Below are 15,580 nucleotides of genomic sequence, written 5' to 3'. Positions count from 1 at the left end.
ATTCCAGATGCCTTTCATCTTTAGTCCAAGAGCCTCATGTTCATCTCTGGAGTAGTGCAGAAAATGTCCTGATATCTGGTTTTGCTTTTCTCTCCAGATATTTCTACAGGGCGTGTCAAGGCACGCTGTTTCCCAGCCCGGTCCAAGTTGGAAGTCAGTTGGATAAACTCCCCGCTGAAACCCGCAAGAACATCCTCAGCCTGAGCAGGGTCAAGGTGGGGTCACCGCTCAGCCCCAAGCCTCCCTTCCTGTCCCTCAACAAGCCCTCCCCTAAAGGTTGCAATAAAAAAGACCAGAGGAGCTTCCCCAGCTCCACGGCATCACATGCCAAGAAGGGGCCCATCTCACAGGCAGATGAAGAGACGGGTCGGAGGAGCCCGCTGGGGCCCACAGACAGTGAGAAGGGCCTTTCAGGTCTCTACACAATAGTTCCTACAGAAATAGACACTCTTCCTTACACCAAAGACGCTCCTCCGCTCTCCGAGGAGAAGCTGCCTCCTTCCACCAAAGACTCCGAGTTTCTCGATAAGACTTCAGAGCCGTCGGATCAGAGTCTGTCCAGCTGGATCACCTCCACGCCTCTGCTCACACAGACAGACAGCGTCCAGCTGACTCTGCCCCCTGACGGAGACTCGCAGTGCGTCAAATACATGAGGAACTCAGAGGAAAGACTCAAGTCTGACCACGCCGTTCATCCAGCACACAGGACAGAGCCGGTGGCAGACCAGTTGCTGCACACCACCTTGTGATGTCTTCTGGTCTGAAGTATCTTAACTCAAACTCCAATTTGCACGATAGTTTTTTTGAAATCTAATTTTATTGTATTTTTCAAGGAGATTCTTTTATAAAAGACAGAAATAGGTACTTTATATTTTGGATGTTTAAAACTAAAGATATATCTGAGGTTTGGAAGAACTGGAATATCTCCTGTTCTTGTTTTTTCTTTTTCTTCTTTTTCTGTTCTTTGGTTTTTTTTTCCTTCACCCTGGGGAAATTTTACTTCACAAAGATGCATCTCAGTACTTGATCAGGTTTTTAATGTAAAGAGGAGCGAAGAGACTTTCCACTGCGGGGTTGTTTGGGAGTTTGTTGTCTCTCTGATGTGGTACCCTGTTCATTCTTTCAGCTTGGCCTGTAAATGCATTAAGACCTGGGTCAGTTGCCAGTGTGGCCTTAAATCAGTGTTGGTATAACTGAGGAGAGAAGTTTTATAGGTTTTAAGTCCCGACAGAAACACGTTTGATTTTGTGTGTGACGATTTCCATGCAAATAAGAGATTTATTTTTACATACTTCAGCAAATAGTGGCATTTGTTCAGTGCATATTTGTCTTGTTGCTGGATTTTTTGCTAAATTTTAAATGCTGAAAAGTGTGTTTATAACTGTTGTGTCGTACAGTACATTCCACTGAAAAATTGAGAGCTGTAGGTTTTTGAATATAATCATTTTAGGAGCACACAACAAGAAATTTTCAATTCAGTCTGTATACAGCAAAACGCTACCAGAAATTATGCTCTTTTTGTGTGTGTGTGTGTGTGTGTGTGTGTGTGTGTGTGTGTGTGTGTGTGTGTCCATTGACTCTTTGGATCCGTTTTTACAGTGCCAGCCAGTTTCATTTTAAAAGAATAGTTTGACAATTCGGGAAAATGAAGATCGATACCACTCTCATCTCTGTCCATTAGCCAGGCTAGCTGTTTCCCCTGCTTCCAATCTGCATGCTAAGCTAAGCTAACCGTCGTCTGGCTTTAGCAGCTTCATTTTAAACATACAAACACGAAAATGGTATCAATCCACGAAGCTGTATCCAGTTGGCGATTAGCTTAGCTTAGCATAAAGACTGGAAACAGGGGGAAACTGTTAGCCTGGATAGCAGCTAGCTCTGTTCAAAACTATCAAAATCTGCCCACCAGCACCGCTAAAGCTCACTAATTAATCTCTAATAAACTGGAGTCTTTCTGTCATTGTGAGGTTGCCAGGCAACCAGTAAAAACATCTTTTATACAGATTATTCAAATGAGATACAACTTGTTAATTACAGACTTCTTGTTTCCAGTCTTTATGCTAAGCTAAGCTAACTTGCATACAGGCAACAGAGTGGTATCTTCTCCTCTAATTCAGTAAGAAAGCAAATAAACTTATTTCCCAAATGTGAAGCTATTCCTTTAAGCACTGTACAGTAGGTTGACAACAAGCTACCGTCACGTTTCATAAAGCCGTTTACTTGAAGGTCCTTTTCTTTTCTTTTTTTAAGTATGTTTCATGTGTTGAGTTTATTTTAACCCAGTGTAACCTTTTTATTTCTTCTGCTGGTGTTCAGCTGAAAACCAAAAGCTGAACGGTGAAAGAAGGTCTTTCCCAAATGCAAAAGATGTGGCTTTAAGATTTAAATTTGCACTTTGAAAGCATTATTTCAGAAGTACCAACGAGTTTTGTTGGTGCTGTTGACATGTCCAGTGCTCAGATACAGTATGAAAAGGATGGCAAGGTTTGCTTACTTTACACTCTGGCTTTAAATATCATGATGTATTTGTCGTCACTGACAAACTAGAAAAACGTATGGAAAATTTTAAAGATGCTATAGTTTGTTTAATTGTTTAGCATTTAAAGCAGCAGCACCTTTAATATGTTATGATTGTTGTATCTCATTGCAGTATCATTTACCAAAGATCATTTATATTTCTGTATTTTCTAAGCAATAGTATGTGCATTAACACTGGATAAGAAATTACAAATCTAAGACTTTGCTTATGATGCTGAAGTTTAGAGATGACAGTGCATCTTTGTTCAATGAGGAGCATTTAGTGTTTGTGTAAATGATATTTATGAAGCTACATGTGGCTTCTCTCCTCCTGTCTGTTTTTTTTTTTTTACTTTTTTGCACACGGTGCTTTCTCCTGGCATGTCATTCAGATTCCTGACTCCGCAGTCTGTCCACTTTGTTGTATAGGTTCTGTCTGTTCTGTGCTTTTGGCATCGCACTTGTTGACGCATTTGTGCCAGAAGGAAGCTCGAGCATGTTCACTGCTGCGTATCACAGATTCCTCACAGGAACATTGGCTCTCGGCGCACACGGCCTTGGATATATCTGAACTCTTTTTTTTCTTTCTTTACATTTATGTTTCGATTACATGGTGGGTCTAAGTTTCACATTTGAGGGGGGAAATTATCAGCTGTTGATCCTTTAGATCATCGTTCAAGGTATAAATCTAAATATCTAATAGACTCGAGATCATTCAAGTTCTGGTTCGGTTCAGTCTCTCTAGATTAATATAGTAATAGTTTGTAGCAAACTGGAAAAGCTGCACAGTTGGAGCTCACAGCAGAAACCTGCACTTCATCACCTCACACACGTCAACATTGGAAAAACTAAAGTTACATTTTGTTCAGATAAAAGTTTTTTTTTTTTCTACTTTGTCCTTGGAGTAATTGGAAATTACTTGTATCATGGCTACTTGTGAACAAAATAAAAACAATAATAAAGTATTAACCCTTTGCTACCCGTTTCTCCTTTCAGGAAAATCTACTCTTTGTTTAATGAGACTGAGACTTGAGTTTGACCTTTGTTCGTTAAGTGTGATGAGTTTACAGCGATAATGAATTAACACATTTCACTTCAGACCTTTCGCATCAAGAGTGAAAATAAATCTTGTGTTGTTGCAGTAAAGCTGCAGATGCTGAGGTTAGCTTGATCAATGTTCCTGTCCAGCTGAGCTGAGGGATTTATTCTGAGCTCCCAGGGGAGTAAAATATAAAGTACTTCAACAATATTTGAATAAAGTACCATCTTAAGGGACTGTCACTCTAAAATTTTTTATTGTGGTGCTGGCAATTTATCGAGATATCTGCTTGTTTTTCTGTTTAGGAACAGGCAGTTGTTTTGACCTGACGTTGTGATCAGGTGTTACTGATAACATTAACGAGGCTCCATGTTCTTCAAGCATCCACAACACCAGGAGCCGGTCTCACAAAGAGACTTAGACTGTGTCTTACACATATCTAACTATCTAACTAAACTATCTTCAGTTAGACGTTTAAATTCATCTGTTGCACGAAGCATTCTTTGACTATCTTAAGCCGGACTGTATTACAATGAATTCTGGGTAAATTAAGATTTTTCCGCTCCGTGTACCCCAACAGAAAATGTTTGTCCTTTTGAAAGAATTCAACAGTTTCAAGGACTTTTTACTTGGAAAATTCAGCAAAGAGCGAAACAATAAAAAGAAAAATCAGATTTTGGTCTCTAAAAACTCTTTCCCCTCTCATTGCTCTCTCCATAACAATGTTAGCAAACCACAAATTATGAGCTATGTTTTCCTGTTTTTTGTTGTTGGGTGCTACCGGCGCAGGTGTCACTGATTACCATGTAACCATGGTAACATTGGTCTGAGTTAGCCTGGGGGTAAGGTGTCTAATGTTTTTGGCTTAGCTATGAGCAAAATTAAGACTAATATCTTTATGAAACCAGCCCCTGGCCCCTGAAACCACAGCAGATAAGTTTAATGTATTAATTATTCATACTGTGACATGTTAAAATGTCTGTTGTAAGACAAAGAAAAGATGGAAACGATGTTCACATTAAGATACAGTAGGTAACTTCTGAAAGAAAAAAATTGCCAAAAAAACATTAAATTCATTAGTAATAAATTATAGCTACGTTTGCTCAATTCAACACGCTTAGAGGTCTCGCTGCTACAGCCGTATTTGGTCCGGTATGACCAGTAGCTTATGTTAGCTAATGTTAGCTAGCTTTAAACTAGATGCGGTTAGCAAACATATTATCATCTTTTCAGCACAGTGTCATGTTTCTGGACAAAAGTCAAATATTCCCCTCCTTTTTTATTTATTTATTTCTGTATTTCTGTCTCCACCAGCTCCTGTGGACATTGTCTGGTTCTTTGGTAATTTTGGGTTTTTCCTTTCACATTACACAGAGTTATTTGGACTGTTATTTATATTAAAGTGGCTTTAAAGCAAATGCCTCAGGAGAATCTTGGGAAATGTAGGCGATGTCTTACTATCCTGTTATTGCCACTTGTGGACACAGTGCTCACTGTTTAGTTGTAGTCTTGCTTCAAAACTTCGATTTAAAGTTAGTGGAGCAGCTTCTTGGAGAGAGAGATTGTCAAATCACTGCTGTTTGACCTTGTAAACGTAAGTCTGTACTGTACTGAATATGATAGGACTTCGGATGAGTTTCCAAGTCAGTATTACAGTTCAGTGTGGCGCAGTGGGAAGATCATGACACTAACAGTGCCAAGGTTAGGGGCTTTATTCCCACGAGGTCCAGCACGCAGGCTAAACGTCTTACCTCTTGTAATGTTCTAATGTGCCTCAGTCCAAAACAAACACCGCTTTGCAACTGCAGATCGACTCAACTATTGACTTACTTGACATACTGACACATAGCTTGACCCTTGACCTCACTTAGTCCATGTGCTTTTCAAAGAAAGCTCCAGTTCCTGAAGGAGCTGGTGGTCTTATGTCTTAATTATAATATGCAGTGTATTTGCATGGTGTATATTCTGCTCTCATCCTCTCACATCTGCACAAAGGTGTGAGATGAGAGTCCTTCAGAAGATGGATGATCTTTGGCCTGGTGTTGCAACGCTTTGCCTTTGCCTGGTGCGCGGAACATCTGCGGCCTGGTGGACGTTATTAATGTTTCTTTTAAGGCACGATGAAGGGGAAAAGGGACGGACGGGGCTCTGCTGATGCTGCCTTTAGAGAGGCACTGCAATTAGTGGCCGCCGCTGCACCTTGCAAGAGCAGGTTCCTCATCTAAACACAGAGATAATGATGACTCCTCTACCCTCACAGCGCTGCTCTCTCCATCTCTTTCAAAGCCCGAGTGTAAACCAGCCAAACCGATCAGCTGTTTTTTCTGCATACTGTGTGTGTAACTGTGGAACTTTTGTGCAAAGCTTGACTGTTCACACAACAATGTTATTTTGTGGTTCATCTGCTCTCAGTGGCATTAGATGAGCTGCACATGCAACGAAAGGGATTTTTGTCACACACGTCACATATCGTGTTATGAGAACTCATGTAAAAGATTGATAATGTAATTAAACAGGCTCCACTCTGAAAATTGATTCCTCTCAGTCTTCTTTCATTTTCTCTAATTACTTTTTCTGATGACCTGGAGTCTGCAGACGGACAAGAGACTAATTCTGCAGAAGCTAATGGAGTTTGATTTGTATTTTATCATAGAGGAGCTTCATTCATTCTGGTTTTATTGTGGCCTCGACCCGCTTCATGACCCATTGTTTTAACAAGCTTAAATCAGAACATTTTCAATTTCCTAAGCTGCCTTGTAAATAACTTGGTCCAATGAAGCCGTCAGAGAACTGGATTATGGGAATCATTTACGTTTTAAAGGCCTTGCAGCCTCTCCTCTCCTCTCCACTCCTCCGAGTGCAGAGTTCTGCTGAGAAGACGTGAAGACTCATTTACACCAGCAGAGAAATGCACTGCATCACTTTTGATTCCAAATAACAAATGGAGGCTCTCTGCGAACCGGGGCCATCTGTCTTCCAGTTGGTGGAGAAATTGTAAGGCTCCATTCTCCACCATCACGTGGGAGGGGCTTAGCCAAAGCGATATTGCTCTTTTTCCGCAGAACTTCCCACTGATACGGGAATCTATCCAACAGAAATGGCAGGGACACACAAAGACAAGACAAACACCATTTACATCCATTTAGTGTCTCCACTTCCTCTGACCTGTGTATCTGTGGGCGGGAAAAGGCTCCTGTTTCCCAGAAGAAGAAAAAAAACAAGACTAATAATAAGGATTATTCTCATATTCATAAGATCATTTAAAGAGTAACTCAAGCAGTGTTTCACTGTCCTCTCTCTCTCTCTCTCTCTCTCTCTCTCTCACTGAATGTTTCTCTATCCCCCGCTCAGTGTGGTCAGAAGTTGCACCTATAACCGGACCCAACAGTGATGTCCTGGAGTACACCTGCGCATCACTGCAGCAAGGTGAAAAGTCAAAGCAAAGGAAGTCAGCAAAAACATGTCAAGTTACTCTTTAATAAAACAGTACGCCTACAGTCTTTAAAAATACAGTTTTACTGACTCTACAGTAACAAGACAAAGACCGTACACGACGCTAGCTGAGTAGCAGAGTTGACTGAGGTTGCTGTGAGCGGCTCACAATTATCATGCTAACAACATGTGTATTGTGTTTACCATATTCACTATCTTAGCTTAGCACTTAAGCATGCTAACCTTTGCTAATTAGCACTACAAAGTACAGCTGAAGGTGATACTGAATCAGGGTTAGGGTTAGCCTAGTCTCGCCACTGTGACATCTCGGCAGGATGCGCCCCTTGGATTGGGACTCGGACTTTGAATGTACAAATATCTGTAGGAAATTGAAACTTTGACATGCTGGGTATCAGGGATACCTGTAAAAAATTTCATGGCAATCCATTCTATAGTTGTCAAGACATTTACATCCTCCATACATCCTCTGGGGACCACAAATGTCTGCACATGCCATGGCCCTCCTGACTGTCACTGCATCCCTGAAGCCACACTGCTCAGAAAGAGCAGGGCAATGTTCCTAAACAAGGACCTTCATGCTGTAAAGACTGCGTGAGGCATAAATCAAGATGTAAGCAAATTCCTTGTTTTTGCCTCATAAATATCTCAGTTGATCACTTGCCCCCCCCCCCCTGTTGCGATGACATCAACACTCACGTTCTCCTGAAGTGATGACAATGCCCGGGTTTATGAGCTGGGATTATGAGCCTGAGGGTGCGAAGGCTGATCAGAGACGTGGCCTTCATGTCTCTATAAGACATGTGTCCTGATCACAGAAGACATCAGCTCTGTCTTGATTGCCTCGGTGACCCCTGTCTCTATTCGTTGCGTGGCACACTTCCAGGAAACATTTAACAACCATGATGAAATAATCCTGCGTTCCTCCCTACAGACCTGTCCTACATGCAACCTTCAGCGTCCTCTCCTGAACTCTGTACCACCCTGCAGTCACTTTCCCAAACTACCACCAGTACAATTAAGGTAAATGTTCCCGGAAAAGAGACGTGCAATGATGATGTCAATTTTAGACTCTCTTAATCCATATCAAATGGCTGGGAGGACAATGATATAACCACAGATTATCACACTTAAAGCAATGACCACTAGTATCAGCTACTGTTCAGTGTTAGATCGTTAGCCGAATCAGAAGCTAATAAACCTTGAATTTCCTCTATTTGAAATATTGAACATCAGAGAGGTTACGTAGAAATGATGAAACACGTTTCTGGGTGCACTGCCGCCTCCATTTTCCTACATGCAGCATTTGATGGTGAAATACTGTATTTAAGCACTGTCCATTCACTGTCCAAACCATGTGAAGCTGATTATTTAAATTCCATTTTATTTCAGTTTTTTCTTTATTTCCTCCTACAGAACAATGAGACAAAAAGTAATCTAGAAAGAAAGAAAGAAAGAAAGAAAGAAAGAAAGAAAGAAAGAAAGAAAGACTGATGCTTTATGTGCTTACAGTGTCTCCCAGTGTTCATGTGTGTTACTGCAGTCATGCTCTGCAGTAAAGTCAGAGAGACAAAGGGATTTTAATTAATGCTGTGCATCATATCCTTTTATTAAACATGACATATTTATTTGGACACTCCTTCATTCAACAGAGAAGAGAACTAATTATAGCGTGCATTTAATTATAGGTTTGATGAGTAGCTTGATGGCTTTCAGGAACACACTCCTGATAACATATGAAACATTCAGTTATTGTAAAGATACGAATCTGCTGTATTTACTTTACTTTAACCCCTGCTGCACCTCGGGGTTCCAGATGAAATCTCCTCGGTGCAGTGACACACTGATTGGTACAGAAACTAAATGTCACACTGACTGTAACACTGCTGACGGCACCATGAGAGTAATGCACGTGGATTAGATAATGCATAATTTACAAGACCCTATTGCAGAATGAGGTGGCAGAGGTTTCACAACCTGCTACAGACGCCAGTTTTGATTTATGGTTTATGAATATGATTTAGAGCTTATGAATGAGATAGCACTGTGTGTTGGCCTCCATCAAAACAGCCAGCAAACATGATTTGTGGTTTGTTTCCAACCGCTGTACTTCTGTGACAGACTTATTCATTTATTGCATTAGGGATTTGCTGTATTTATGCTTCAGCCAATAGCAGATGATTTACTTTTTTCATATATTTCCAAAAGAAATGCAGCAAATTTGACAGCAGAGGGGTTTGTGACTGAGTCAATAGGAGCTATTGTAACAGGAAGTTCATTTTTTAGACGTAGATTGGGATTATTGGAAGAGAACACTTGTACTTGTACTTGGGAGCGGTCCACGATCAAACAAAAAAAGTTATATTTTTGATAAAATATGGAATTAATTTCTCACAATTTCGGATTATCAATACCTGATAACTTAATTTCTTGAATTTGACATTTACTAAGTGACAGGGGCGGAGCCAGACATTGTAAACATTCAGGGTTAGCCCCAATTTAAGTGGATATTCAGGGGACATGCTCACCCAGGGAATTTTTTCCCCCATTCACAGCAGCTACATTCTGTTCACGGTATCAAGACTTTTGTACATCATTTGGGGAAAAACATGAAAGTTCCCCAGGTAAAAAATTATCGTAAACCTGCATCATATTTTGAATCTAATTGTTCTCTGTCTCCATCATTCTGAAACCACCCAGCAATACATTTTGTCAGTGACTAATTTTGACTACTGTCACATAAAAAGAGGCAAAAATTGTCTGATGTGACTATTTTGAATTTACATTTTCAAGTTTACATGATTATCTTAATAGTCCCCTATACGCTTCTATAATGACGTAATATTTATAATTTTAGCCTGTTATTTTTCCAGATGCTTTGAGGATGGAGCACTGTATCATAATCATGGATTGTGCATTTAAAGAAGAATCCAATCCTTGAATTGACATTTCTTATTCCTGTGCCTCAGACCAAACTACTGAATATTTGTGAATGTGCTGCACTCTCCTCTAAAGTTAGAAACCAAAGGGAGAACCTTAAAATGTTCAATGTCATCCCAGTTTGCTCTATGACAATGAATGGGGCTCTGATGCTGTGAGGCCATAAAATATTTGTATAATTTTTTACACTAAAATGAATGTTTCAAATTTTAAGCTTTATATCCAATTTAAAATCTGGATGAGAGCTGTTAGCAGGAACCTACACAGCAACTGAGGATTATGGGGTTAGTGAAGGAACTTACTGGCTCAAAGTCATTTCAGCTATAACTTCAGTAGCCATTTTCATTTGTCACCTCTGACATTTAATCAATATTTTACTGGAAATCACATCTGTTGATTCTTCACAAAGTCAGTGCCCCTTGTGTTAATCTACGGATTCTCTCTGATTTCTATCTTTAGGTCAGATAATTCAGACTTATATGTCCTTGGGCGCAGGAGTAACACATGTGATATTTAAGCCTTTCATTTAATCAAAATTGCTTACATATTAATGAACTGTATCTTTATGAACTCAGCACTCGAGTACGTGAAGTGACACCGTAGAACAGGGGGGTCAAACTCATTTTCTCCGAGGGCCACATCAGCATAATGGTTGCCCTCAAAGGGCCAGATGTAACTTTGAGGCAGTATAAATGTAACTAAATGTAATGTAAAATAAATGCAACTACTTCTTAATATTAAATAAGTCTGGATTTTTATTATTCAACTTACAAATATTACATATATATTTGCATAAATGTAAAAAGAAATGTTTGGTTGTTGCTCTGTTGTAACATAAATCCTTTTAATTTGTCAGTTTATGAAACCCACATTCCTCCATCAATCAACGATCAAACTATCCAAGTGAAGAAGGATAAATAAAAAGTTATGACATTAACTTTGTTCAAAATGTTTTTCTCCTTGAAGCACATACATATATTCGCCTTCCCATCTTTCTAGAAACAGCCTTCCGTCTGCATCAACTTTTCTCTTCTGGACATTTTGGGATCATTATTTGTATTTCTTAATCCGGAAAATGGCACTGATGTGGAAACACTGCAATCTAGTGGCGGGATGCCGTCACTTCACGGGTAACATGATCGGCATGCATTATGGGAAATGTAGTTTATGGTCAATGCACCCTTTTGACTTATTTATTATAAGATAATCAGACCTTTTAAGCTCTCGCGGGCCACATAAAATGACGTGGCGGGCCATATTTGGCCCGCGGGCCTTCAGTTTGACACATATGCCGTAGAATGACGTAAAAATGGACGTAGGCTGCGGGGCGATACCACTGATGGCCACTAGGGGTGGGGGGGGTGCCACAAGCCTCTGGCTCCAATACACACCCATTCAATAAACCTTAACGTCTCTAAAGAAATATTCAGTCAAACAATATTAAGACTCATTACGGTGTCATTGGCTGAAGTCACACCTCTCGTTCAGTGTTTGGAAATAATCATCTATTGATGAGATATTAGGCCTTAAGATCAAGTATTTTGGAGAGGGTGCTCCTTAAAAGCTAGATCATTTATTTCCTACGTGTTTTGACCGGAGAACGGGAGACAGTTAAAATCCAAATATATATTAGACTTAATGTGAATTACAGATGTACTTTGCTAACCTAGCTAGCTAGCTGATAACTTGGTGTTTGTTATGCTAACCTTACCTGGTCCCACCGGGTATGTTTTTCCAAATCGACCAGATGTCTCATGATGAATCTAACAGGTCACTTTGGTGAATTAGTGTTTTCATTGTTATTAAAATTAGTAAGTACATAAGACACATTAGAAAAGCACAAACTCTAGTATCTATCTCTAGATCCTTTATTGTCAGTGTCCAAGGACAGCAACATTTAAACATTTCTATTATTTTTGTTGTTGGTTAAAGCCAACATAGAAATAGTCTTTTCATCTATTAAAAATTCAGGAAAAACTTCCATCAACGTATTGTGTGATTACAATACTGTGTGCGTTGCTACTGTTAAAAATCATACCAGACATGCTCCATAGTGGAGGTTCTACAGTCAGCCAGCCTTTCAGTAGGTTGTTCCCTTCATTTATTACAGTTTGATTAAATCTAAGGTGCAGTGCTGAGAGTTGGACAGATGAGGGCACCACATACCATTTAATTCAGCATGTTTGACCTCAGACTGTATGACAGAGTGGAACTGCAGCTGTACTCAATGTAACGTGCAGATGTATGTGTTTGTTCATATAAGGTTTTATTTGATATATATTTTTATTATAAGTAGGCCTACATGATAACCATATTACAAGAGCAAGTAAACTACAATATATTTAGTGCTTTTTACGACGTGGCTTCAGCAAAGTCTGTGTCGTCATCATGACGTAATGATGGGACACCTGAGAACTGCAATGGCAGCTGTGGCTAGAAGAAGGATGATTTGGTTTGTGGCCTATCTACCCTAACTACCCTATCAGCCCTATCTATCCCTCTAACTACCCTATCAGCCCTATCTATCCCTCTAACTACCCTATCAGCCCTATCTATCCCTCTAACTACCCTATCAGCCCTATCTACCCCTCTAACTACCCTATCAGCCCTATCTACACCTCTAACTACCCTATCATTCCTATCTACTCTATCAGCCCTATCTATCCTATCTACTCTATCAGCCCTATCTATCCTATCCACCCCCCCTATCTACTCTATCAGCCCTATCTACCCCTCTATCTATCCTATCTACCCCCCTATCTATCCTATCTACCCCTCTATCTATCCTATCTACCCCCCTATCTATCCTATCTACCCTGCCACCCCATCTATCTAAGTGGTGATTCGGCTGATCTGGCTGGCTAGGCAGGTGTTCCCATCGTCCTCCACCGGTCCCCAAGGCCCGAAGGCCGGTGGAGGAGGACGGGGTGCCCCCGGCGGACTTCCACCCATCCATGTGCCGGTAGCTGCGCTCCCCAGCTACAAATAAATAACCAGTTTGAGGTCCTATATACAACCTCGGTTCAGCGAAATCCGTGACGTCATCATGAGCAAATAATGACCAAAATTCCAAGGGCCATTCTGGTGACTTGTTACGTGACAATCGGTCCACCGACGGCTGTGTGTTTGAAGTGCTCATGGCCCCCACCGATGGCCGTGAGTCCACGAGACTCTCGGTTAAACAGCTTGTCGGTGGGGGACTCAGCACGCCAGCACGTGCTGCACCTCAGTATGAGGCACGTGCTGAGGTGCAGCATCATATACTGTAAATAAAATGGACGTAGGCTGCGGGGCTGAGAAGGGAAGCCAATGCGGAAGTGAATTTACGTGCAATACCACTGATGGCCGCTAGGGGCGGGCTCCAATACACACCCATTCAATAAACGCTAACGTCTCTAATGAAATATTCAGTCAGTCAATATTAAAACTCATTACGGTGTCATTGGCTAAATTCACACCCTAATTCAGTGTTCCCGTTGTCCATCTGAAAACAATCATCTAATTAATGAGATATTAGGCCTTAAAATCAGTTATTTCAGTTGCAGTTTGTTTAGTTATACTACTTGTCACCAATAGGTGGCGGTAGCAGCCTTGTAATCTGAATGACTGACGCTGTAAACCTTCGTTAGAGGAAGTCCGCTCAGTCACATCAAAGACAGTCATAGCTACAGCAGCGGGATTGAAAATTCACAGACTGTCTTTCTGTTTGGTTGCAGGTGAGATAAGTACACAAGTACTGCGATAAGTATTGATGTTAAGGGTATTCGCGTTTGTTTGTTACATGTATGTTTTATATGTGTATCAAGCGGTACAAGGAAAGGCAGCTAGCAACTAGCTTCAACCGCGATGTTAGCATGGCGGCACGCTAGTTTTATGGCCGTATAGTAATGTTTGACTTGACCTTGTAATATTATTGGTATATAAGTTGATGTATAATGCTGGTTTCAGTCTGTACTAGCCAAAAGCATCAGTTAACGAAGAAAACAGGCTTTATTTTAGTATTAGTATTAATTCTTGTATTTACAATGTTTATTGGTTAAAGGAAGTCCGCTCAGTCTTATCAAAGACAGTCACAGTTACAGCAGCCTGATTGAACATTCACAGACTGTCTTTCTGTTTGGTTGCAGTTGCAGCATTTCTGAGTAAAAATAAAATCCTCTTGCACCTGCATCACTAGTGTCTGCATTCAGTGTGTAACACCTACAGTTTTAACGTGTATGATGCTCCCGAAAAGCTAGAGTGTTTTTTTCCTACGTGTTTTGACCGGACAACGGGAGACAGTTAACATCCAAATATATATTAAACTTAATGTGAATTACGGATGTACTTTGCTAACCTAGCTAGCTAGCTGATAACTTCGTGTTTGTTATGCTAACCTTACCTGGTCCCAAACATGCAAACATTTGCAGGACAAGGAGAAATACAGTTTAACAATTAATTCAGCATCATTTTATTATAAAAATCAGTCACTGATATGATTTTCCTACATGCAGCGAAACATTCAGGTTCATCTCATTAACGTATTTTCTGTCTCCTGATCTCGCTGGTATCGTATTGTATTGAGAACAATACACAATGTATAGAAGAACATTATCTTGTAGGGGTTTGTCATTTAATACTGTAAATTCATACACAACAGTCCTGAACTGAAGCAGACTGTCCTGACAGCTGATATATGTGTGTGATTAACTGTGAATTACCATGTCTGAACTTAAGTATTTGTCTTTTACTGTCATTCAAAGGTGTCCACACTGAAAACTGAATGACCACTGCCAACAGAAGGAGGAGCTCATGTATGGACAAAGGAGACTGCATGTACTTCCTTAGATCTGAAACGGGCTGTGGTGATGATGATGATGATGATGATGATGATGATGATGATTATGCCAGAAAACCACTTCCAGTTCATCTTCCTCTTGTGAGAGGACAAACCAGCCATTTAGACATTTATTTTGTGTGTTATTCTCTGTCCTCAGTGTTCACAGGTTCAGTTTCCTGCCTCTTACTTCATTTCTACTGTTGTTGATAGATGATAGTAATAACAGTTTTAAGAACAGAATTTATAAATATTACACTGGAATTAAGTTGTGGATCAACTCTAGTACAGTCACCCCCTTCACAGGTGACAGTATTTACCTGTTTAACATCAAAACGTTGTTCAGTATCAAACAGCTAGAACTGACTGACCAGAAGTGCAACCTGGAGCAAAACCAGACTCTTCATAGATGTGATGCTGTTTCCTCATAGGCGTATGTATTAGCCTTACACACTGTTTAGTGTGAACTGAGAATTGACAGTTAAGATTTTGAAGCAGTTGTCAGTGTAGTACAGCTCATGTACATTAGTTTTATTCATAACTTATTATTGTCATTGAAAAGGTTTTTAATAAATAAACCTACTGTGATTAACTTGTACCGGGTATGTTTTTCCAAATCGACCAGATGTCTCATGATGAATCTAACAGGTCACTTTGGTGAATTAGTGTTTTCATTGTTATTAAAATTAGTAAGTACATAAGACACATTAGAAAAGCACAAACTCTAGTATCTATCTCTAGATCCTTTATTGTCAGTGTCCAAGGACAGCAAAATTTAAACATTTCTATTATTTTTGTTGTTGGTTAAAGCCAACATA

General features: G+C 40.2%; 1 protein-coding gene and 1 long non-coding RNA gene across 2 annotated transcripts in view; one reads left to right on the top strand and one right to left on the bottom strand.

The window, feature by feature from the left end:
* Window positions 1-3,492, top strand: part of atp10a (ATPase phospholipid transporting 10A) — a 35,693-nt gene extending 32,201 nt beyond the window's left edge. The window contains exon 21 of the mRNA XM_056378725.1: window positions 98-3,492. Within this exon, the coding sequence (XP_056234700.1) occupies window positions 98-749 (652 nt within the window). The 3' untranslated portion in view covers window positions 750-3,492. The remainder of the gene's footprint in view (window positions 1-97) is intronic.
* An 8,717-nt stretch (window positions 3,493-12,209) lies between these two features.
* LOC130171385 (uncharacterized) lies at window positions 12,210-12,659 on the bottom strand. The gene is made up of 2 exons (XR_008828130.1): window positions 12,515-12,659; window positions 12,210-12,425 (listed from the first exon to the last, which is right to left on the bottom strand). It is a non-coding gene; the product is annotated as an uncharacterized LOC130171385 (long non-coding RNA).
* Between the last annotated feature and the right edge of the window lie 2,921 nt (window positions 12,660-15,580).

The sequence above is a fragment of the Seriola aureovittata genome, chromosome 6 (genome assembly GCF_021018895.1).
Source record: "Seriola aureovittata isolate HTS-2021-v1 ecotype China chromosome 6, ASM2101889v1, whole genome shotgun sequence".
Classification (NCBI taxonomy): domain Eukaryota; kingdom Metazoa; phylum Chordata; class Actinopteri; order Carangiformes; family Carangidae; genus Seriola; species Seriola aureovittata.
Note: the sequence above shows the minus strand (reverse complement) of the source record. Positions and strands in the feature narration are given on the sequence as shown.